Genomic DNA, 24,519 nt, shown 5'->3' on the forward strand with positions numbered 1-24,519 from the left:
CTCTGCCAGCGCCGTAAGTTGCCGAGCTGCTCTCCGTGCCCTGCCCGAGCAGGACGGACGCTGTGGGGCAGAGGGGATGGTCGGGCGGCCGCGGGCAGGTGGGGCGGTGGGTACCTACGGCGATACTAGGGGCGGATCGGAGCGGCCGCTGCTCGCTGCGGGAGCTGCCGGCGTGGCCCGGCAGCGGTCCCGGGGCGGGTGGGTGGTGCGGTTAAGCGCTCGGTTTGACAGCGGGAGCTGAAAAATGGGCATGGAGTTCAGGGAGACTGTTTTCCTCTACCTGCTCCAGTCGGTGCGCGCTGACAGTCCGCTGGCACCAGCGGTTCCGCGGGCCGTGGAGGCTCAGGTAAGAGTGGGGGACGCTTCGAGTTGCGGGAGGGCTGCTTGAAGCTCTGCTGTCAAGTTAGGCCGAGGAGTTTGTGCAGATGCACCTCCTATGTCAGAAAACTCTCAGGTTAGTCTGGTGCTTCTTCAACGATGCGGCTTCACCGGCAGGGACTGAGAGGCAGATCAAGTTGACAACCACCTTCCCTTTCTTTCCTTTCCCGTTGTGGAGTAAATGCATATTCTGTGCTTAAGCCTGGAGTTAATTTAAAACATTAACTTGAAACCTTTAAAAATAAGATTTGTAACGGGAACAATGCATTAGTCTTAAGTTCCTCCCTACATATGTGACAAATTCATGCCTAATTCAGTGGGATTTGCCCAGTGCTTTTAAAAACAATGGAATAATTTGTTAAGTTTCACAGAATAATTTATTTTGCTCTTTTGGCTTCGTAGTTTGAGCTCAAAACCAAACTAAATGTCAATAGGAAAAATAAATATAATATTATTAAATGTCTTATGAAACATGACAGCTTCATCCAGTATTCCAGATTCTTTTCTATGCAGTGTAACTGAGTTTAAAAACTAATTGAAACTTTATGGAGAGGAGAGCTCTTTGCCTTAGTGCAGTGGTGTGCTTGCTCCTGGGTGCACAGCAATGCAAATAAGGCATAAGAACAGCATGACATAGGTGAAGACTGTGCGTGGGGCTTTTGCTCCACAAGATGCTTGCTTCCTTTGTTGTGCTTGACAGTGAAAATGAACATGGGTGGTAAGTTGTGGGCTACATGTTTATTGTGACAACAGCTACCAGTCCGGCAGTCTGCTGCTCTGATAGATCTTGCTCTCTTCCTCTGTGTTTGAAACTTCTGCTAATTCATGAAAGCTGAAAGTCACACTGAATTCTTCCTTTCACACATAATCACTTTATAGTTTAACCAAAGTGTTTTGTTTTTCCTCAAGTATATAAATGGTGGAAGTTTGGAGGCTTATTGTTACTATTTATTTTATTTTCTTGTCTGTCTATTTTACTTTTGGCTGCGTTAGCTCTCTGCACCAGCGCAGCACCACCTGAATTCCTTGAACTTCTGCAGTCTGCAGTTAGCAAAGCGCTGGGCAGCAGCTCCATGTACAGCTATTTGGCAGCGTAGCTTTGTTGAAGCAGCCACTCCTCCGTGCTTCTGCCTTGACAGCACTGGGCATGGAGAAGAGCATCACACTGTTCCCGTGCCATCAGAGAGTTCAGATTATTTATGTGCACATTTGGCAGAATTTCTTGCACTGAATCTCCAGTTCTAAGAGGAACTGGAATGAATATGAAACATTCATGGGACTGAAATGTATTCATTCTTGTTGAAGCATTTCTTGCTCTTCTAGTTGAAAAATGTACAGTTTTATGATACCTGAAGTATTTGTTCTCAAAGTAGAGTTTGAGATGTGAGTTACTGCTTGGGTGTAAGTAAAGACAGAGTGTGATCCCCAGCTTGCAGCTAAGAGGAGTGCAGAAGGAAATCTCCCAACACTATAAAGTCGCATGTCCCAAATTAAAGGTTCTGTAAGCTCAGATAAAAGGTTAGTGTAGTTCCCTTCAACAAAGGGTCCCTTGTTCACTAAGTCTTACCAAAGGGAATTTACAGTTCACTAAGCCAACTAAAACAAGTACCTGACATAAGAATGGAACTAATTCAAAATTAAATTTGTGTTATAGCAATTTACACAGATCTCATATTTATGATGGGACACAAAAAAGCTGACGAGCTCCTGAAGAACTAAATCAGCGAAGTGAACAGAAGCTGAATTCTACAGCAAGAGCACGTGTGTGCATTGTGTTAATCAGTTGTATAACTACTCCACTTACGTGCAGACAGAGTCTGCTCGCTTGGCTCTTTCAGAAGCTAACCTCATGCATCTTCTATATTACCGTATAGAGTGTATAGGGCTAAAATGCTGTAGAATGATTGATCAGTCCAGGTTAACAGAGGACATTGGTTAAAATCTCAGCATTGTCTCAAAAAAAAAAAAAAACAGTTTTTACATTAAAACTTGAATGCTAAGGTGCTTGATGCTTTTAAAACTGTCTGGGTTTGTCATTCCTCCATGAAATTCAAGTAAGCAGAGTTTACATGTGATGTGTGCTCAGAGATTGGATGGCATGCCGATCTTTATCTTTATCCTCGCTTAAAGAACTGGAGAACAGTCACATGACAATTCTTTTGCGCAGCCATGGTTGACCAATCTCTTGACATTTTGAAAGTTGGCATTTTCAGTCTTCTTTATATTATCTTTTGGAAGATAATATAAAGTTTTGGGGTTTTGGGGAAAGCAGGAGATGATAGTGGGACAACTGTTAATTGATTTATCCAAATAGCATGACTTCTGATGCCAAATATAATCCATTACTGTTCTCTCGTCTGGCTCTTTGGTAGTTTGCCAGCCTTGACACATCAGATTCTCATGTTCTAGTTACAAAATTTCATAAATCATTACTGTGTCACTTCTCAATGGAAAAAGCCATTCAAACCACACATGAAAGAACTGTTTCTGAGGAGGTGGTCAGGAAGTGCCCCCCCACACACACACCCACCCACACCAAAGCAAACAACAAACAAAAAATCTGAAATAAATGGTATGTCTGTCTGTCTGTTGATTTCTATCCTGTGCCCATTTCTATTTAGGGGCTCAGTGAAAGCTGTATTGTATGGGGTACTCAGCATTGAGACAGTTCTGCTTTTCCTAAGTCTTAAAGCAATCCAAGTAGAAGAGAAAACCCATTTTAAATTTCCTGAGCCTGTGTGGGTGATTTGCACCTTAAGGCTATAAGATCATTTTTGGCAGTAGATTGCACTTCTGATGAATAGCAAAGAGGAGGTTTACTTACCTGCGTGTTGCCAAAGCAACATATTATGCCAGTGGTATGCATAAATTTACTTTGTAGTTTGCACAGTTCTCACCACTTGTTGCAGTTTCATATATTTCTTTGGGGTTTTTATTCAGTAGTTATTTCATGTTTTTTTGCAAGTTGAATGAAATGATGCACATATAGCATTTGAAGTGTTTCTGTGCTACAGATTCTTGAGATGGTGTGATTGTGGGAAAAGAAAGGAGATGGACAGTTTACTAAGTTTACTAGAGGAGCGACAAGTATACTCTTGGTGCACCAGGCAGCTTGGGTTATTGTGGACACATTACTGCTGAAGGAAGTAGGGAAGGCAGCTTGAAGTCTGCATGCAGCAGGAATATTGTTCATAGCAATTTGAAGAGGCAGTAACTTCTTTTGTCCCTGAGTTTTCAAGGGCTGGAGCTGCAATAACTCCAGAGCAGGTAGGAATTACACTTCATTAATCAAGAGGCCTGGATGAATAAATTTGATTTTCCATTAAAGTACAATTTGAGTTTCATTTATCTCTTCAGAGCATCAATAGGAAGTTAGAATGTAAGCTTTATGGAAATCTAAGGAAATCTCATCTGTTTATATGTTCAGTGTACATAAACAGGACGTAAAAACATGGTGCTTCACCATATGCTTCAGTCACTGCAAGTAGAATTTTCAAGTTCCTGGAAATAACTTAGTCATAAAATAAGAACATCAAGGAACTTTTCACATGAATGACTCCTGAAGACAAAACCACATCAATTGTGTTAGTGTAGCTAAGACAACTTCAAAACTGGGAAAGGAAAAAAAAACAAAACAGAACAAAACAACCAATGAGATGTACATGTTAATCGGGTATTGGAGTTAGGATAATTAGTATTGCTACTCTACAGTAGAAGTTGTAAGATACCATATTTATAAATTGCATAAATTGCATTGAATTCTTAGTAAAAGCCAGAGATTTCATATCTTTGCAACAGATCCACAGTAAGAAACACTAACTTTGTTAAACAAATAAGATATTTGCTATATACATGAGCTGCTTTTATTATGACCAATACGCATCTAAAAAAACCTACAGTAAAAACAAGGTTTTTTCAGTATTGGGATAGGTGTGTCTCATTGATTTATTGAGCTCTGTCAGGAAGGAAAGACAGAATGTCTTTGTTTTCATTGTGCTCAGTGTTCTTAAAATACTTTAATGGCACTGAAATTGTTATATTTTCAAGAATTATGTATGCGAATCTCTACTTCCTCCGTAGGTGGTAGTACAGACATTTTGGTATAAAGATAGTTTCTCAAGTTGAATGTACTGAAAACAAAATTTTAGAGAACATCAATTCCTTTCTGTTAATGCACTTTTAAGTCAAATTCTGAAGGCCTCTGTGCTTGTAGTTATGTCCATCTTTTCAACAAAGTCTGATTTAAAACTCCATAACTAATTGCTGACTTCTGTCAAACCAGTGGAAAAGATGTAATACTTCTTTTTGATCTGCTTAAATAGACATAATTTTTGATGGATAAAATAGGAGGTGTCTGTTATTCTTCTCCAGCTACTTGAAAATCATTAAGGAATAACATATATATATATATATACATATATATATGTAGTGTGTGGCTTACATAAATGGACTCAGGCTATTTAGTTTTTGGGAAGGAATGAATTAGTTCACTGTTCACTGTAATGGAACCTTTCTTCAAGAAGAGTCAGCCTCTTGCCAGCCATTCAGGATTCCTTCTTGTTCTGGCGGCAAAACAAGAATAACCCCTTTAGCAAAATGTGTTTCAAGATTATATGAATTTATAGCGTTAGAAAGCTGCTAAAAAGGCAACTTCTCACTGAGTCTGTGTTTTCCTAAACTCAGAAGTTTGCAAAGATGGTAATTGACTCCTTTTCTTCATATGTTTCTATGCTTCCCATGACTTCACTGTCATATGCCTGTAGTAATTTCAGCCTGCTATTAACTGTGATGACAGTTATGAGTCTGAAGTATTTATAATTACCAAAAGAGATGAAGAGATGGATTTAAACTATAATTATCAGAGGAGGAAAATTCTGTAGCTTCAGGCAGGTGGAATAATGCTCTGGGGTGCTGGATTTTTATTTTTCATAAGAGCTCTTCTCTGCCCAATGGCTTGGATATTGTTAACAACACTATGTTATTGAGTTCCAATCTTAAGAACTTCAGAATTTTTGGTATTTTGCTGTTGTTGTAGCTGTGTTATGAATAGAGCTGCATGATGTATAGTGGCATCTCTAAAGTCATCCAAATCTGGATAAACCAGTGACTCCTGTTTCCAAAACAAATTCCCTTCCTTCTCAGTGTTCAAGTGAGTGAGGCATAGTGAATTCCTCCTGCTGTACTGTAATTAAGAATATGATTTTTATGTCCACTTCATCTCCACAGGGTGACAGGTTAGTTCTGTGCTGAAGACAACTTGTCTCTTTGGGATGGGATGTTCTTGCTGGATATCTGGAAGTTAAATGGAGCAAGATTCCCATCTCCTTGTACATACAGGACTCCCAGGAAATAAAAAACTTGAGGCAACTTTCGTTCTGGCATGAATGGTGTAAAATGATCTAAATAAAACTAGTGACTTAAGCAAGCAAGCTCTTCCAATCTAAGCAAAACTTTGATTTGTATTTTGCTGTCAAAACTGTTGTGATGTGAGTTCAGAGCATGAAATAAATAACTACCTGTTTGAAATCTCAAAGCTGCATGTTTGAAGGCTGTCCCTTACAGAGCATTTAAACTGCACCTGCAAGGCATTCACATATGTGAGTACTTACTTGCAGAACCACAAGCAGAAGCTTGCAATCAAGCAGTGTATTTCACCAGTAGTTAGAGTTAGTATGCAAGTCTGCACATTTTACAGCCTGCAGTCATGTTTTATGTAGTCTTTACCTACAAATTATAAGAACCTAAAAGGCTTATTATGTAAACCTAAAATGAGGGTTGGGCACTGCCTGCTTCTAGACAGGTGTGATTGCTTTTTTCTATTTTTTCTTCTTCTTCTTCTTCTTCTTTTTTTTTTAAATGTTTGTGAACAGCATGTGTGTCTTTTGTTTCAGAAAGTTAGTTTCTCATTATTCATTTAAAAGATTTTTGTGTTCCTCTAGTTTTTCTGTTTATATTCAGAAAAACACTGCAGTTTAACTTGTCTGAAGGACTCATGCTTCAGCTGTTAATCATCAAACTGTAGCTTGACTGTCTTGTGCTGTGTTATCACAGTTATTTGAAATAAGACAATGGTTTCTGCATTTAAAGAGAATGAAAGTAACAAAAATAATTTAAAAGAAAATCCCAGAAAGCTTTTACCACATTCCATTGTTCTCATGTTCAATGACTACGTTTGAAGATTCAAAACTATTGAAAAGCAAATTACTGAAATAACAAAGAGCTAACACATTTTATTCCTGAAGGCAATAACATTTTTTAATACCCCTACTGAATATATCTTGCTCCAGAAGATGGGCATCACACACTATGTGTCCACAAGAGAGGTTACATTCCTTGATACCAGTCTTCAATTTCATGTTCTTGAGGTTTTCTAATTCTGAGTGCAATCTCATTCATGCTCAGTGTTTTCTTTTAACCTTGGCTTGTCTTCTTTTTATACTAATATACACAGTTATTTGGGTTTATATGCAAGCACATAGTGAATTGAGGCTTTTGTTTTGTTTTAGGACAAACTTCTATAAAGCATAATTCGGTTATCATTTTGTTCTTGAGAGTCTGGTTCCTCTGGATATTCAGCTTTGAGTATATATTTGAGTATATATTTGTCCCAGTCTATAATGTATACACATAACAACTCAGCAGAGTGAGTTATTTGCATTGCTGCAGACTAAGAACCAGTGGATCGGATGGTCTGAGATGATGGTCCTTGTGAAGAAACAGCTCTGAGCTATTCTATGTTGCTGATGAGCTACTTGCCAGTCATGCTTGCTAAGACAGAAGCAGTGCAATCAGCCCTGAGGTCTAGCAGCAGCAATTTTAGGCTTTGTGAGAGCAGCATGGCTGTGTCCAAGCTGGCCAACTCCTAGGGAGATCCTAGCATCTGGAAATGACGAGAGTATAATGATTCCCATGTCCATGTTCTATCCTTGAAAACAGGGGAATTAACACAGCTCCACACATCCTGAAGTTCCCTTTAAATCAAAGGATTTAATTAAAAAAAAAAGAAAAAAGAAAAAAGAATTAAACCTTCTGCCTCCATATGCTTTGTATTTTTACTTCTGCAAAACGGTGCAAAACTGTGCAAACAGGGCTATCAAACCTGTGCCATAAAAGCTAATGGCTGTTGGAAACAAGTTCTAATGGTATAATCAGAGTAAATTGCCCTGTGTTTTTGCTTGCCAGAGACAGAAGAGATTGGCTTTGGAAACTAAATAGTCTTTGACTCATTGTTTGCAGTCATGGGTTGCATCAACAAAATTTAACCATCTCCTATAAAAGCAGGAAGTTTCATGGAAAGGAGAGGCTGCAAGTAGAATTGGATAAGAAACAAAAATTGTGTGTTATGAAAAATTTCAAGGTTACAGTCCTTGTTTTCATTTTGTATTGTGGCTTGGGAACAAAGTTGATCTGGAGTACTCAGTAGCAGTCTCTCACATACAAGGTCATATTTGAGGCTGCAATTTGATGTGTTTGTGAGCCCCAACTGCTACACCAGCAACTATTTTTGTAGCACCTTTTCTGAAACACTATGTGCAGCTTTCTGACAAAAAGAAGAAATTCTCTATGACATCTATGCATTACTCTCAAAAACTAGAGTCGGTTTGAATCTGTATGAGGTTTCTGTTCTCAAAGTTTTCTTTTGAATGTTGTGCAATATTCACATCACTGAATCTCCCAGAGAGATGAGGCTAAGGAAGATGCTTGTAGGCACAGGGAGGTGTAAGTAGTATCTCCTTGAAGCCTTGCCTCATTCCCTAATTCTGGAAGTGTGCACACCCCATACACACATGCTGGAAAACTCCATCCCATGTGCCATGACGCAGCATTCAACACCAGAACATCCGGCTTCAATGTTACACATCCTAGCCTTTGCAACCATGTCCTTTTCTGTCAGAGCTTTCCTAACGCTGTGTAGTAACTTTGTAGAAAAGGGCCTCTCCTTTTTCCTCATCTCTCTTTGCCTTATTCTGCTGATACCCAAATGATAGAAGGTCTTGGGTTTGTCTCTGCACAGGTTGCACAGGCATGAACTGTAGTGTACTAAGGCAGACTGCTGCATTACTTGACATTCTGATGGCCCTTTACTGTTGTGACTTCCAGTAAAACCCTTCATGCTCATAGAGTAATGTGTTCTTGTGGTAATGTGGAAGAATAAGGAGTGGGAACCCATAGTGGCCACAAGGATTCGCTCACTAGCAATGCCTAGATGTGTTTGTATACTTCTTATTTACGTATCATTTTTATCTCTTATCTTTATAACTACATCATGGTTTTATCTTTCAGGGTATTCTGCTTTTCAGAATACCCTGAACACTGTACCTCTTGGCTACTATTATTTTTTTTTAATGACTAGTAGAAAAAGAATGTCAAAGTGGCAGAGTTTTTTTTTTGTTGTTGTTGTTTGGTCAATTGTTTAATGGAAAGGTGTTTTTATTCATTTGCCATGTTTACAGAAGTATATTTCCAGGGCTTGGGATTTAATCGGTAGGGGTTGGCTGCTTCTCTTCAGGTATCTAGCAAAAGGCCAAGAAGGAATGACTTCAAGTTGCACCAGGGGAGGTTCATATTGGATATGAGGAAAAATTTCTCCCCCAAAGGAGTGGTGGTGCACTGCTACAGGCTGCCCAGGACCATCCCTGGAGGTGTTCAAGAAATGTAGATGTTGTTCTAGGAAACATGGGTTGTGGGGTAGGTGGATGGTCAGACTAGGTGATCATGGAGGTCTTTTCCAACCTAATGATTCTGTGATTCTATGGTTCTGCAAACAATGCAGGTCATGTTTTGCACCTTTCTTTTGCTCACCTTATTCTTCTTAGAAAATATGTATCTTATATACCCAGGTTTTTTTATCTGGGCTCCTTTTTCTGCTTCTCTTGCTGGTGAAATGTTTTCAAATCTGTACAGCTTCGTTCTTGTTTAAATAAAACAGGAGAGTAGAAAGCAGAAAAACTGTCTGGAAAGTTCGTTCAAGTAATCTTAGGAATTTATTCTGAATCACAATAGATTACAATTTTCAAACTGAAATATCTTTGGACAAAGGAGAGGACCTCCTTTCAGAGGAATACCTTGTTACCTTCTTGGGAAAATGTGGTGACAAAGCATGGTTTTGAAGCACAACATTGTACATCGGGGGCAAAGAGACTGCTTATTGCTTGCTTGGAAAAAGAGGAGATGAAGCCCTAATTCCAGGATTAGGTTTTAGGATTGGCGGTTAAAGCACAGCCTCTCATTTTTTCCTTGTAATCTGAGTAAGAAAGTGTCAGACACAATAATCATGGAAAAAAATCCCCACTCTAACATTTTTACAATGCTTTTCATTGTGTCTGTGCGTTCAGCCAAAGTGCATGGAGAAGCTGCACATTAGCTAGGGCAGCTCCTGACTGCCCGGTGTAGGAGTTGCCCTGTGCAGCTCCCAAGGAAGGGCAGAAAGGTGAAGGTGGTTGCAGTATGCTGTGTGAGCTGCAACATCTCTCAGAAGCGAGGCTCTGTTCTGGTTGCTGAAGGCACATTATCAGAAGAAATGGGCATCCAGGCTGACTGCTTACATAGAACAAGATTGGATGCAGATTTTAAGGGTAAAAAATGTATAGACAAGATAATGTTGTATCTTACCTTAAGTGGTGCTCAGCAATCTGAGGACCATGATCAGGAAGAATAAACTGCTAGTTATTTTTTGGCTTTCTGTTTTAAGAACGCAAAGAGTGCACATTCCAAAAATGGCATAAATGTGCAACTACAGTGATGTCAATAAATATCTCAATTCCTGGATGTACATGAAAACATGCTGGCTGTTGGAAAACCTATTTAGCATTCACTCCAACCCTAGAACACATTATTATTATTAATATTCCTACTCTCAGATAAACGCTCTGATCATGATAAAGTTATTTTCATAATATGGAGGCAGGATGTGATTATAACGTATACGATCCTTGTCTAGTCTTGATCCCTTTTGTTGCTGAAGTTTAGGCTTGTTCTACCTGTGCTTAGTAGCTGCAGAACAGTTGAATGATGTGGGGGAGGCAAGAAAAGAGCAGGTTAACCTCCAGCACTCATTTTTTATTATATGCATATGCCTGTGCAGTTCCCAGCACAAAGGTTGGCCCTTTTTGAAAATAGCTTTTGGCATACATCAGTTCTAGTGAAGCCAGTAGAAACTTGCCCTTAGCTTTGGCTGAACAGTAACTCAGTCTTGTCTGGACTCTGTTTTTGGTGAAGTGGCAGGAAAAATCTCAGTTCTTTGTTAAGCCAACTCATATAAAAATGTTTCTTGCTCTAGCATGTGATTTTTAAAATAAACTGAGAAGTTTATACTGAATCGGTTAAGGTTTTAGAGTACATTTATAACCAAATAATAAATATTTGGTGAATGAAAGCATTTCCATAAATGTTACGGCTATAAGGGACTGCATACTTGGGAACTATAGTAGTGATGTAGCCAGAATGTGTCTCAGGCACTAATAAACTTTTTTCAAGTTTCTCTTTATTCCAAAAAAATCATTTTTTGGAGCCAATGGCACCAAGCCTGTCAATTGCCAGTGCATGACTTCACGTAGCAAAAATGGAGCTTTGAGTCTGGAGAGTGATCTGCAGAGAGATTTGCATCCAGCAGTACTGTGTACCTCATTTGGTAAAATATTTCATCTTCCTTGATCACTCTGAAAACCCACACTGGATTTTGAGATCTTTTCTTCTCACTTAGCAGTTTAGAATGACACAAAGGAAATCATATCTTTTAACAGATAGGCTATATTTATAAACTAAATCAGACTTCAATAGATTCAGTGCCTAACTCATACAGATAAAAAAGATTCAGCACCAAACCACACCGAAAAAAATCTGTGGCAATTATATTTCAGCCTGTTTTTTAATGGAAATACTATACCTGTTCCAGTCATAGACTCTTCATAGTGTGTGCGCATTACAGTAAGACGTGAATGTCTTGTTACATCGTCAACAGTTTTTAGAAGTGTGAGAATTTGTGAGAGTACATTGTCTGTATTATGCAAATGGGATTATATGTTTTAAGATCAGAAATTATTATAGGGAATTAATTAAGTCAAACTCACCGTTTTGTTTACTTTGGCTTACTGGTTGTGATGACCAGGGGTTGATTTGTCTTATTCATCTTTTTAGCTAGGTACAGTAGTCTCTCACTTTGTTTCTGTCAACAGTTTATTAGAATAGTTTTTTCTCCTAGGGTGGCTGTTGCTTGCTTGCTAGCCTCAAAGTTCATGGCGTCATCTCCCTGTTCTGCCTCATCTTACTCTTTAGCCACCACTGTGCTGCAAATCAGCAGTTCCTGCCTTTTCTTGTCACTTCTACTGAACCCACCTTTCTCTTTCACTTGGCATTCAGCTGAAGATGGAAGTGATGCTTCTGACCCAAGAACAATTACATTCCTGTTAGTTGTACTCGTTCAGCAACTCTTCACCTGGCTTTTGTGCTTAGTTGTGGCTAGGAGCAGGTCAACGTTAGGCTCTACAGCTCTGTGAATGTCTGCACCAACCTGGGATCCTACTATCACTGTGCCCCATGGCTGCAGTAACTCTTTCATGGGCTCCAGCTCTGTTCTTTCTGACCCCAGCTCAGTACTGTTACCATTTTCTTACACATGCAAAGAAGATTTTTTGCATCAGTCCCAAATGAGCTTTTTTGCATACCCCTCCAAATCAAACTTGCTGTGTTTGTTTTTACAACAAGCAAAAACCTTTTAGATTTTATCTTGCCTTTTTCTCTCTCCTTAGCAACCCCTCCTGCATTTATCCCTGCCCACCTCTTTTTAAAACTTATTTTTCTTTTCCACTGCCTTCCTAGATTCCTTTCCTGTTTGCTTTCTTTTGTTTATTTATTTTCTTGTTGTTTTTTTTTTTAAATCATATCTATAATTATTTTTTTCTTCCTTTCACATGCATTTCTTGCGCTGAATTCATGGTGTAAATTGTAAACAGCAGTTTATATGAAATATCAGTCTGACCTTTGAAATCAATGGAATTGCTCCAAGCCTGTTATCAGTGTAATGTTGCAATTGTGCTTTATTAAGCTTTTCTGTCTTGCTAGTACTTATGGTGGTGCATACATTGCTGATGGCAATAATGTGCAAGCTATGGTTAGTTCCTTGAATCATCTGTTATTCAGAGGGCCAGCTCAGTAATGAATATCATCTTTAGATCCATAGCTGAAATTGGTTAAAGAAAGACCTAAAAAAAAAGGATTTTTAGTAAATGTGATCCTAATGCTGCCTTTCACTGTGTGAAGTTGCTCTCACTGCTCTAAAAAGAGAGATGGTTTGCACTGTGGCAGGTTGGAAAGAAGTAACCTGAGAGACAGCACTTGGTCACAACTTTGGATGACAAGCTTTTCTCCAAATGCTTTGATGTGGTGATTTGCCTTTTATCATAGTGGATCAATCAAAAGATGTAGACTTTCCAGTATGTAGTAATTCATTTTATTTTGTTTCCATTGTGTTGTATAGCCAAATGGTAATCCATGCTGAATGTGCCACTGAGCAGTGGAGTGGCACCATGCTGCTGTGCTCTGACAGGTCATATCCTGCACCTTCCTTGTGGCTGTTGTCAGGCCAATTCTCACACAAAAGAAAAGGACATCTCTTCTCAGTTCTGGCTGCTAGAGTTTCATAGCAGAAACACAAAAATACTAGTAACATAAGCAGTGACCTGTAAGGCACAGGTGTAAAGAGGGTACGAAGGGCTTTACCCATAGACCTGCTATAGGCACAGCTTTTTGTTGTTGGCAGTGCAGAATTATGTCTTCAGTCTGTAACACATTTGGATAAGTTTGTGTTGACTTCTGCAAAGAAAAAAAAGAAGAAATCTGCCTCTTCTGGGGAGCTATTCATTCCAATATATGTAGGGGGGAAATACTATAGAAGGTGAGAAAATATTTTGGGTTCCGTGAAGAGTGAATAATGAATAACTCAGACAAGTGTAAATAACTTAAAATGAAAATGTCTACAAAGAGATAAGCTACCTGGTAAATGTGTTTCGTTGGGCAGTAAATCAGCAAAGTATGTGCCAAAGATAGATTTTCACTTCAAAGTTATTTTATGTCAGGATTTTAAAAATTTGGCCTTGAGCATGAATTTTATACTATCTGTACATACAGTTCTAAACTGTAGATACCAAAAATGCTGTAAATATTCTCTCAGCAGGCTGCTTTTGTTCTGTTTTACTTCTGTTTGGATACGTTGTCATCGCTCTTAATCTGGTGAAGCAATTTTTGAAATCTTGGTTTGAAATTAGGTATTTTACAATTCCCACATACCTTCATAAATCATTAAATGTTTGGTTTTGTATTTCATTGCAGCGGAAAACAGATGTGCCACTTCAAATGCAGTAACATGTACAAAGTGTCTTGCTCTGGGTCCAGAGTGTGGATGGTGTGCTCAAGAGGTATGGCATTTTGCTTACTTATTTTTTACTTTACATTTTAGCTGCTCATGATCTTTATGAAGATAAAAGACTTCTAAACTGTGAAAGTTATAGTGAGAAATAACAGGAAAATCTTTAAACGTCCTCTGGACATAGCACCTGGAGAAATCATGTGAAATATATTTCATTTCCAAAGGAGAAAATACAATCTTTTATTTGGAAAATTGCAGTAATTTTAAATAAAGTGAGAACTTTTTAATGTGTTCCATCTGCTTTGTAGACAGGTTTGGCAGGTTTTATAATAACTTTGAGAGTTCAGAAGTTTTTGGTGTCAAAATTAAAATTACTTATCAGTAATTTGTATTAAGTCCTCATATATCAGAGCAAGTCTATATATACGTATCTACTGAATTTAGCAAGAGTGTAGTTAGCTTTGATTTCACCATATTTTATGCCCCCTGTCGCAAATTGAAAAAGTGATGCTTTTCTATTTTGACATCTGAAACTATTGGTTCTGAGACTCGTAATAGAAGATGAATCTCAGACAGGATGAATTAAGCTGAAATTGGTATTGCTTTGGCAACTGTGAGAATATGTTCGGGTTTTTTTTGCTTGTTTTTGTTAGAGAAAAAAAACCAACATGTTTATGTGATTTCAAGTAATGTTGGACTATTTAAGCAGTTCAGAGGAGCAAAGTTTTTAAGAATGTCACTAAGTACTGCAAGCTAGTATGCTCTTCAAGGTCATATGCAAATCATTTCTTGTGCCTTTCAGGTTAGCAAAGAAGGCAAATAAATTCCTAGGGAGTGCGTAGTAGAGATAAAGAGCGTAAAGCACTAGCATAACTTTATCTCAGACACATTGTTTTAGAATGGTTAACTTAGTCTGAAACAAGTGTTAATAAAGCAAGGATGAATAGAGGCAGGGAGAACTTGTTGTCCACAAGTTCTAGGGCATACGTACATGGCACAATGGCTTACAACGTGGAGTAGTCCCTTATTTTCACGTGATGTCATTACTTACAGAAGGCACAATTTTATCCTCCTAGGTCTGTGTTTACCATGGAGTAGTACTTCTTAGACTTCTACTGTTATGGGGCTGTAGAAGGTTTCTTTTAAACAGATGCTCAGATCTGAATGAGTTTGACTTCTGCTCTGCTTCTTGTGCCTCACTTCTCACGTCAGTCTTAAGAGCTTTTATGGGAGGCAGGGGTTTCTCAAACCTCTTTACATTGTGCTTTGACAGTCAGTTCACTTATGCATCATCCTTGTTTGTGGAATGTCAAAACCAATATTAATTCAGATAGAAGTTTTTCAGAGTAAAGTTACAGGACCAGTTTTCAGCTTAGTGCAGCTGCTTCATCTGCCTATATTATAATAATAAAAGCAGCCATAAAGAGCACTTAAGATTCTTTGATTTTATATCCCCACACAGTGAACTTCAGAAAATGTTATGTGTCTGTTCATTTCCAGTGATAACAGTGAGAATGAATAAGTTCTTTGGATATTTAAAAATCTATCTTTGTGAAATTTATGTAAACCTTGAAGGGTGTAGTCATGAAGAGAGTAGTCTCTGTTGTGTACGTTGAAGAAGGTTGTGAAAAAACAGTATCAGAAGGTACACTACAAAAAACAGTAGGAACTTAGAAAACAAGGTACATGACTGACAAGTCTCATTCTTCAGAGGCTTTCTCCAGTCTTTTCAGAGTCTGAGTGACAATTTATTCTCTATTACAGAGTGAGCTGTATGCATTTTTTGATTGTTTATTTTCCCCATCTGCCTCTGAAGTATCAGAGATTGTCCATTGTTTGGTCTCCAGCTGTGGCTGCAATGGATTAATGGCTTCAAAGAGCACAAAGGATCTTGTCAAGCCTTTTTTATTCCTTGCATGATCAGGATCATGCTAATCACCAGATTTGTGGTCAGGAAGGAATTTTGCACTGGTTCATGTTGGCACAATCTTGGCAGCTTTGCCCTTTTACTGCTTCTGAGATCATCCTACTACTAAACATTTTTCTGTAGCTACAGAGACTTTTTTCTTATTGGTGGCATCTTAAACTCTTCAGTCCTGTTGTACATAAATTCCTCTTTCTAGAGATATAGTCCAGCTGGTTTTTCGCTTCTGTGCAGGCTATAGGGTAAAGTTTAAAAATCTGTGATTGTCAAATTCAGGTTAGAGAAATGTAAAACTTACTGCAGCTTTTACTTTTAAATAATTTAAATTTTTACATTACACTGACAGTAAATATGACAGTAAATATGCTTAGAAATCATGCTAATGACATTTTCTTGGTGGAACTAATTCATAGCATAGCACAGAACTTTTTTTACTTACAGTGACAGTATATAGTTTCCTTTTCCTCCAAAGTCATCTTGTTCTGTTTGTGCAAGATTTTCCTTCTCACAAAGACTTTTGTCCTTTATAGAAAAATAGTCATTGTAGCAATTAGGTTAACATTTAATTTAAATATTTTGACATTACTCTTATTTAAAACATATGGTTTCCATGAACTACTTTTATTTATGCAATTATAGTAGCATGTTTTATTGTTTCAAAGACTGTTAGTTTGTTTTTCTCTTTCCTTTGAAGATGCTACAGTTGGGGTTTTTTCAGCTCAAATTTTTTGTACTTTTTATCTCTCATAAAATAGGATTTCATGGCTGACTCAACACAGAAGGGACGCTGTGACACTGTTTTCAACTTACTGAAAAGAGGCTGCCAATCGGATTTTGTAGAAAGTCCCACAGTTCATGTTACAATACCCAGTGACCAAGAAACAAATACACAAGTGACTCCAGGAAGAGTTTCAGTCCAACTGCGTCCAGGTTGGGTTTTCTTTAATACACTGATATTATAGTCAGTTAAAACACAGCACAATAATATTTAAATATATTTTGAAAAGAAATTGCTGGATTCATCGTCTTGAAGAATGGTGCTATAACATTACACTGTATGTGTAATCTGTTGCTCCCATAGTCAAGTACAGTCTTCAGCAAGAAGTGTTTCTGTGAAACACAGCATAAGGTGAAAATAATGCAAGTAGTGAGTAGAAAAGGAATCGTAGGCAGTCTTTTCTGTTTTCTGTTATGATTTTGTGATTCTTTTTCTTTTCAAACCTAATTTTCCCTTACATCCGTATAAAATCTGTTCCTTACTGTAAGTAAATTGTACTAAAATTTCTAATTCATAAATTAATATTTTGATAAGCTTCTTTATTATTTGCTTATGCTTAAGTGAATTGACTAAACAACTGTGAAGACAGCCAATGTGAAAGAGAGAACTGGACTTGTAAAGAAGACTTAGATATTAGACCTTCTAAGACCTTAGAAAACAAGATACATGACTGACAAGTCTCATTCTCCAGAGGCTTTCTCCAGTCTTTTCGGAGTCTGAGTGACAATTTATTCTCTATTACAGAGTGGGTTGTATGCATTTATATATTAGATCAACTTAATGTTTCATTTAAAACACATGAGACACCTAGCCCTGACAGAATCTATATGTCCTTTTATGGATTTAGGTCTTTTTAGTATACCTCTATTTGCCCTCTACTGAACTGATCAATTTTTGGTAGAAAAATACTTAGTTAATATGAGAAGTCTGAATTATTTTTGTATCTTGCTGATTTTAATTGTGTAAAAGATCAGTCTTTTTTTATAAGTAATTTTCTGTTAATTGCAAGGAAAAGGAAAGGAACTGCAGGAGCATAAAGCACTAAGTAACTCTAGTTACTGGAAAAGCAATGTCACCACTTCTTCTCCTTTCTCCAGCCTCCATTCAGAGACATGATTGATAATCTGCTTTGAGCTGAGTCATGGTATCGGGAACTGAGCTAGCTCTAGAAATGTCTGCTATTGCATTTATTTCTGAAGCCTTTGACACAACTGGATTCATAGAAAACAATTTGCTTTCTAAACTTGGGCTTAATGAACCATTTTGCCATTAGTGAAACTAAGCTCAGGGTTCCATAAACTGTGCTGAAGCTTCTGCTTGAAGGAGACAAATACAGAAAACTAACATTTGATATATAGACATTCTGCCTGCATTTTAATCCCTAGGGAAATTCACTGATATACAGTGACAGTGGGACAAATATAAATTTTTTACAGTAATCAGACCAAAGATGGTTTTGTTTTGATTCCATTTTTTCATCACTATTTACAAGAATCCCAACTATAATGAATGGGAGAAAATACAAGTTGTATTTGCTGTATGCAACCTGGTCATTTACAAAAAAAATAGTTCCATTTACATTGGCAAAGAGGAAACAGAATTTACAATATACTGAAATTCTGTTTTCTTCATGTCAGACCCAAAAAAGATACATCTAGAAATATTTGGCTGTATTATGTTTGAAGAATATTGGAAGAAAAAATATTTAGGTAGCCTATTTAAAATGTACTTTGCATGCTTAACATTTCTGGGTCAGATCTTTGATAGAATTTGACACACTTCACAAATGAAATGATTCTGCAGGAAATATAGACATTTAATATCTTGAGATAAAAGGAGACGACCATTTTTTCTTTTTTTTTTCAATATTAAAACCTGCTTTGTTTACTTTCATTTGATCCTACTGAGTTTTCTTATCAAGTCTTTGGGAACAAATTGGTCTAAGCTTGTTATTTAACTTACCTGAGTACTTCAGGCTGTGCTTTCATCAAGAAATGTACAGTTTTATACACACATGAGAGGCTGTTTGCAGGATACTTTAATATTCTTTCAAGTGTCAGCCCTGAAGTGAGTGGCCACAATTTGTATGCCTGTGTCCTTTTTCAGTTGTAACTGCTATTCGGTTCAACGTAAAAGGGATTGCATAACCAGAAATTTAGAAGAAAGTAGGGAGAAGTCAGATTTTAACGGAATGCTTCTGTGAGAAGAAAAAAAGCAAGATGTTTTCTAAGAAGAGTTCCCTTACAGCTTATTTTTGAACTATGCTTCAAGGTTTCATCAACTCTTGGGAGGTTTTCTTATTTCCTTGTTTTTCTTTTTGCTGACACAAACAAGTTTGTGCTGTGGTTGCTGCAAAGATAATACATTTTTAAGAGTGTATATTGTATTTAATGTATTTATTTCCTTTGAATCAGGAAGTGAAGCAAGCTTTATATTAAGAGTTCATCCTCTGGAGAAGTACCCTGTGGATCTTTACTATTTGGTTGATGTCTCAGCTTCTATGCACAACAACATAGAGAAACTAAATTCTGTTGGATTTGCTTTATCTAAGAAGATGGAGAATATTTCTCTTGATTTTCGACTTGGATTTGGATCCTATGTGGATAAAACAGTGTCACCCTATATTAGCATTCACCCAGGTAGAATCCATAACCAATGCAGGTATGTAATCTTTTGATATTTACTGTAGAACTGAGAACTGATTTAACTACACAAATATGCATTATGTGTATATATTTTAAAAGCTCTCCAGAATCTGCTTCTAGGAGACTCCAGCAAAGTTCCTAAAGAAATAGTGAAAATTATTATTCAGTGTTTACTTCTGAAATATCTGGTGAATGGTTTTTAAAAAGTTTGTTGTCGTATAAGAAAAAATGTGCAATGTTTTCTTTATAAAAACAAGCCTTCTTTAGTCTGTTTAAATATGTTTTTCATTTAATTTTATAGCAAACTGTTATATTCTCATTGAGTTCGGATATATGTTGCATAGATTCATTACAAAGAATGCTACTTTATGACCAAAGACTTCTCTTCTGGTGTATGGTTCTGCATTCATTAGCTCTATTCTTCAAAAGTCTATTTTTGTTGATGCGATGCAGTTTCTTCCTTTCATTTATTGAACAGAAGAAATTCTTTGATTCAATTCCACCACTGTCGTATAAACAAACTCCCATTTTAAATGAGAAAGGTGTTCTGGCTTGAATTTCTTTTTTCATGTCCTTTATTCCTTGCATTCAACACATAGGTAAAGTGAGGAATCACTTTGGAAATGTTCCAGAAGACACAGTTGTTCACATTAAATTAAAATCTTTATAATGCATAATACTTGGTAAAGCACGTATTAACTGCTTGCATCTTCTTGCTTGTTATAATCTTTACTGGGAAGACATGATTCATGCTTCCATGAAGTCCATGAGCATCTTTTTTTTTTATTGCAATGATTTTTTAATTTAGTATTAGTGGTGAAATTACCTGGATAGATATAAAATGTCAGTGTTAGAAGTAGTAAACGAAACTGTCTACTATAGTAAGTAGAAGTCAATTATCACTTCCAGGACATGATTTATTTTGCCTAAAAGTAGATGTCTGCAGATGCATTATAACTTACAGTGCCAGTTTCTATTCATTTACTGCAAACTGAGTCTAGAGAGGGTAGGTTATAATCTGTATGCAGCAAAAGGTGAGATGGAACCTGCTCAGCATCTCTGACTCAGATCAGCTCTTCCATTTCTGCAGTAAATACTTTTGTAGCATATGAGTCACAGAACAATGACCTGTAAAAGTCCTATGGCATTATCTTACTTATGTCAAACTTAATCCTTTCTCCTTTTGTATATAATTGTTTCCATTGAACTTAGTGTTATGTGGAGTTATTTTTTCTCTTTAGGTACTTATTTTAATATTCATTTATACATTTTCACTAGTAACAGGATTTTGTGTGGATTCGTTGGGAATATTTCCATCTCCTTCAAATGGAAAATGTGGACAGTGATAGACTTTTTGCTAAATTTTGTTTTATTTTTATTTTGTACAGCGATTATAATTTAGATTGTATGCCACCTCATGGTTATATTCACGTGCTATCCCTGACTGACAACATAGCAGAATTCAGAAATGCAGTGAATAAACAAAAAATTTCTGGGAATATTGATACACCTGAAGGGGGTTTTGATGCAATGCTCCAAGCAGCTGTGTGCCAGGTAAGGAATGTATCAGCAAAAGATGAAATGGTACTTCAGACATGAATATATATGTTACAACTATGCTCAGTGATACTGAATTCAAATTGTCAATTATAGGCCAGAAAATAGTAGGATTTCTTCTTCCTGTTTCATTATTTCCTTTCAAGCTATGCATTTTGGTTTCCAGATGAAACTGAGAAAGGATAGAATTAGAAAACAGAATGGATAATTAAATCAACTGCTTCTTGCTTGAAACATGAATTACTTTCAGTCGATTACAAAATCATTGTCAAAAGTCACTGATGACCTCCTGTGTTCTCAATGAAAGACATACCATTTGGCATTTCTGCTACTTAAGAACGTACCTGAAAACTGAAGAATCAGTTACATGTTTGCTTGTGTACATAAAGAAAACATATGCACTTTGGTGTTATCTCACCTTTTAACGAATTAATATTTGAAAAAATACAAGTGAACTAAAAAATTTAACTTATATATATTGATAAAATTGCATCCCCGTCTCTCCCATGTAGAAAGAGATGAAAAGATTTGCATCAGTAGTTTCCAAGCTGTAAGACTATTAAATAACAGTGATTTGTTTTCTCTTCAAGGCTTTTTTGCATGCTTTTCCTTGAAGTAGAGCAAAAGAGATTTTGAAAGTTTACTGATTCTTGGGTTTACTAATGCTCTGTGAATAACTCTTTCTGATAATTCTGCTCCCAGCCAAACCACAGGCTTCTAGTGCAGTTCTTGTTTCTTGGGATGATGTCAGTGTAACTCTTTTATCTTGACCATTTTCACATTCTCTTTTGGAGCAGTAGAAGGAATCAAGGCCAAAAAGGAACACCAATTATGATAAAAATGAATTGTTTGGTTCCATTTTTATTTTCAGTTTTTGATTATCTGTAACACAGGTAAATAGTTATTATTCTCAGATGCTGTATTCACAGCTGTCAGAAAAAAAAATATTCAGAAGCTCTGGAAAAGTTTCTTAAATTGCAGTGTTTCTCATTGGATACATTCCACACTTACGACTTGTGAGTTTTAGAATTATCCATGCTTCCTAAAGCAATAGAATGAAATAGAATGAAGACATGGGCTAAGGAGCACCTCTCCTATGAAGAAAGGTTAAGGGAACTGGACTTATTTAGCTTGGAGAAGAGAAGGCTCTGGGGAGACCCCATTGTGGACTTCCAGTACTTGAAGGGAGAATGTAAGCAAGAGGGGAAATGACTGTTTGCATGGTCTGATAGTGACAGGACAAGGGGGAATGGTTTTAAACTAAGACGGGGAGATTTAGGTTAGATATTAGAAGGAAGTTCTTCACGCGGTGGTGACGCACTGGAACAGGTTGCCTAGAGAGGTTATGGATGCCTCATCCTTGGAGGCATTCAAAACCAGGCTGGATGTGGCTCTGGGCAGCCTGATCTAATGGTTGGTGACCCTGCCCACGTCAGGGGGGTTAAAACTAGATGATCCTCGAGGTCCTTTTCAACCCAGGCTATTCTATGATTCTATGAAGTTTGTAGATGACACCAAGTTATTAGGGAGTGTCAGTCTGTCTTCAGAGGAATCTAAACAGGCTGGATCACTGAGCTGAGGCCAACGGGATGAAGTTCATAGAAGATCAAGTGCCAGGCCCTGCTCTTTAGCTGCAATAATCCCAGGCAATGCTATAGGCGTGGGGCAGAATAGCTGGGAAACTCTGCAGAGGAAAAAGAAAGTGTTAGTCAATGCTAGGCTGAACATGAGCCAGCAGTGTGCCCAAGTGACCAGGAAGGCCAGTGGCATCCTGGCTTGTATCAGAAGTAGCACCAGGGATGTGATTGTTCCCCTGTATTTAGCTCTGGTGAGACTTCACTTTGAGTGCTGTGTTATACTTACCACGAAAGAAGGCACTGATGCCCAGGAACACGTCCTGAGAAGAGCAATGAAGCTGTGAAGGGTCTGGAGCTCCATGTCTCATGGAGAATGGCTGAGGGAACTATTATTGTTTAGTCTGGAGGAGAGGAGGCTCAGAGGTTACCTCATAGCCTTCTACAACTACCTGAAAAGAGGTTGTGATGAGGTGGGAGGTCAGCCTCTTCTCTCAGGTAACTAGCAAAAGGTCAAGAGGGAATGGCCTCAAGTTGCACCAGGGAGGTTCAGGTTGGATATTAGGAAAAATTTCTTCTCTGAAAGAATGATCATGGACTGGAATGAGCTGTCCAAGGAGGTTGTGAATCACCATCCATGTAGATATTCAAGAAACATTTAGATGTGGTACTTGTGGTACTAAAATACATGGTTTATTGGGCAGCGTTGGTAGTAGGTAGACAGTTGGACTAGATCTTTGAAGTCTTTTCCAACCTTAATGATTATGTGATTAATGAGAATGAGGAGGCTTTTGCACTAATTTAGTTGTGTATCAAAATGAGAACAATATGCAATTCATATCTACAATCATGAACTATAATTTATATTAATGTGCACTTCTTTTGTTTGCAAAAGAACTTTATAATTTGTTGCAATTGTTTTAACCAATACATCCCTGTTGCAAGCAGAATCAGGGTAGTACATGAAGTTCAAATTTTTGGTTGCTCATAAGACATATGAAGGAAGAAGTATTGAGCTGACAAATGAAGTAATGGATGCTAGAAGGAAGGAGATTCTGCACTGCTGGAGGAAAAACTGGGATTTTTTAAGATTGCTGTTTATAAGCTGTTTATAAATAATACCATTAATACCATCATAATATCATGCTGCTAGGATTCTGTAGGTGAGGCTGGTGCTAGCACATAAACTAGAAAATACAGTACGCCGCTGTGCATTTACTGCCCCTACTATTATTAGATACTCATTTCCCATTGAGAGCTAGCAGAGAATGAGTCTGAGAAGAGAGCTAAATCCCTCTCTGCAAAGCAAAAAAAAATGAAAGAATAAATCATGAAGCCTGGCTGAGTCCATGGATTGTCCTAAAGGTAGGTGTCAGATGAAGTGGACAGTATCTGGCTGTGTTAAGGGAAGTGGCAGAGATGAGGCAGAGTTGTAGGAAGGAGGAGCAAGAAATGAGGCAAAAGGAAGAAAAAATGGAATTAGTGAAGAAAATAGAATAATAGAGAGGGGAATGAAAAAGAAAATGAGGTGATTCATGTCTTTCTCTTCAAAGTTTTATTTAAAGCAATCATTCATTCTTTGAAGGGAAACAAATGTTCTGGAAATAAGCACCCAACCCAGTGTAGATCTAAACTTGCCCTGCTATATGTTTCATATCACTGAATTCCGGAAAAGCACATTGGATTTGTATTTGTTGTTTGTAATGCTTATGGGATCCCAGAAAATTACACAGATGTTACATGTATATCTTTTTATGTACTAACAATGTGGCAGCTGTTAGTCATGCCCAGTATATAGTGTATAATTTGTTTATATTTTGAGGGATCTTCCTTCAAAAATGAAAGCAAGTGGTAAGTGGATCTCTGACTTTCAGAATAGTGAACCTGATGAGGTTCAACACGGCAAAGTGCACGGAGGAATCCCAGGCATCCATACAGACTGGAAGGAGTGGTCCTTGAGAGCAGCCCTGTGGAGAAGGACCTGGGGTCTTGACAGATGAAAAACTTAACATGAGCCAGCAGTGTGCCCTTGCGGCTCAGAAGGCAAATGGTATCTTGGGCTCTATCAAAAGAGGGGTGGCCAGCAGGGACAGGGAGGTGATTGTCCCCCTCTACTCTGCTCTTGTGAGGCCCCATCTGGAGTACTGCGTCCAAGTGTGGAGCCCCCAGTACAAGAAAGACAGGGAGCTGTTGGAGAGGGTCCAGAGGAGGGCCATGAAGATGATCAGGAGACTGGAGCACCTCCCCTATGAAGACAGGCTGAGGGAGCTGGGCTTGTCAGCCTGGAGAAAAGAGGCTGC

At 37.8% G+C, this 24,519-nt stretch overlaps 1 protein-coding gene across 4 annotated transcripts in view; it reads left to right on the forward strand.

The window, feature by feature from the left end:
* The first annotated feature begins 6 nt into the window (after positions 1-6).
* Positions 7-24,519, forward strand: part of ITGB8 (integrin subunit beta 8) — a 50,291-nt gene continuing 25,778 nt past the window's right edge. For all 4 annotated transcript variants that reach the window (XR_793932.3, XR_793933.3, XM_010712755.3 and 1 more), the window contains exons 1-5: positions 7-13; positions 13,705-13,790; positions 16,421-16,595; positions 18,858-19,104; positions 20,477-20,642. Coding sequence is in view for 2 of the 4 variants with exons in the window: in XM_010712755.3 (XP_010711057.1) it covers positions 16,427-16,595; positions 18,858-19,104; positions 20,477-20,642 (582 nt within the window). In the remaining 2 variants the exon portion in view is untranslated. The remainder of the gene's footprint in view (positions 14-13,704; positions 13,791-16,420; positions 16,596-18,857; positions 19,105-20,476; positions 20,643-24,519) is intronic.

Source organism: Meleagris gallopavo, chromosome 6 (assembly GCF_000146605.3).
Source record: "Meleagris gallopavo isolate NT-WF06-2002-E0010 breed Aviagen turkey brand Nicholas breeding stock chromosome 6, Turkey_5.1, whole genome shotgun sequence".
Classification (NCBI taxonomy): domain Eukaryota; kingdom Metazoa; phylum Chordata; class Aves; order Galliformes; family Phasianidae; genus Meleagris; species Meleagris gallopavo.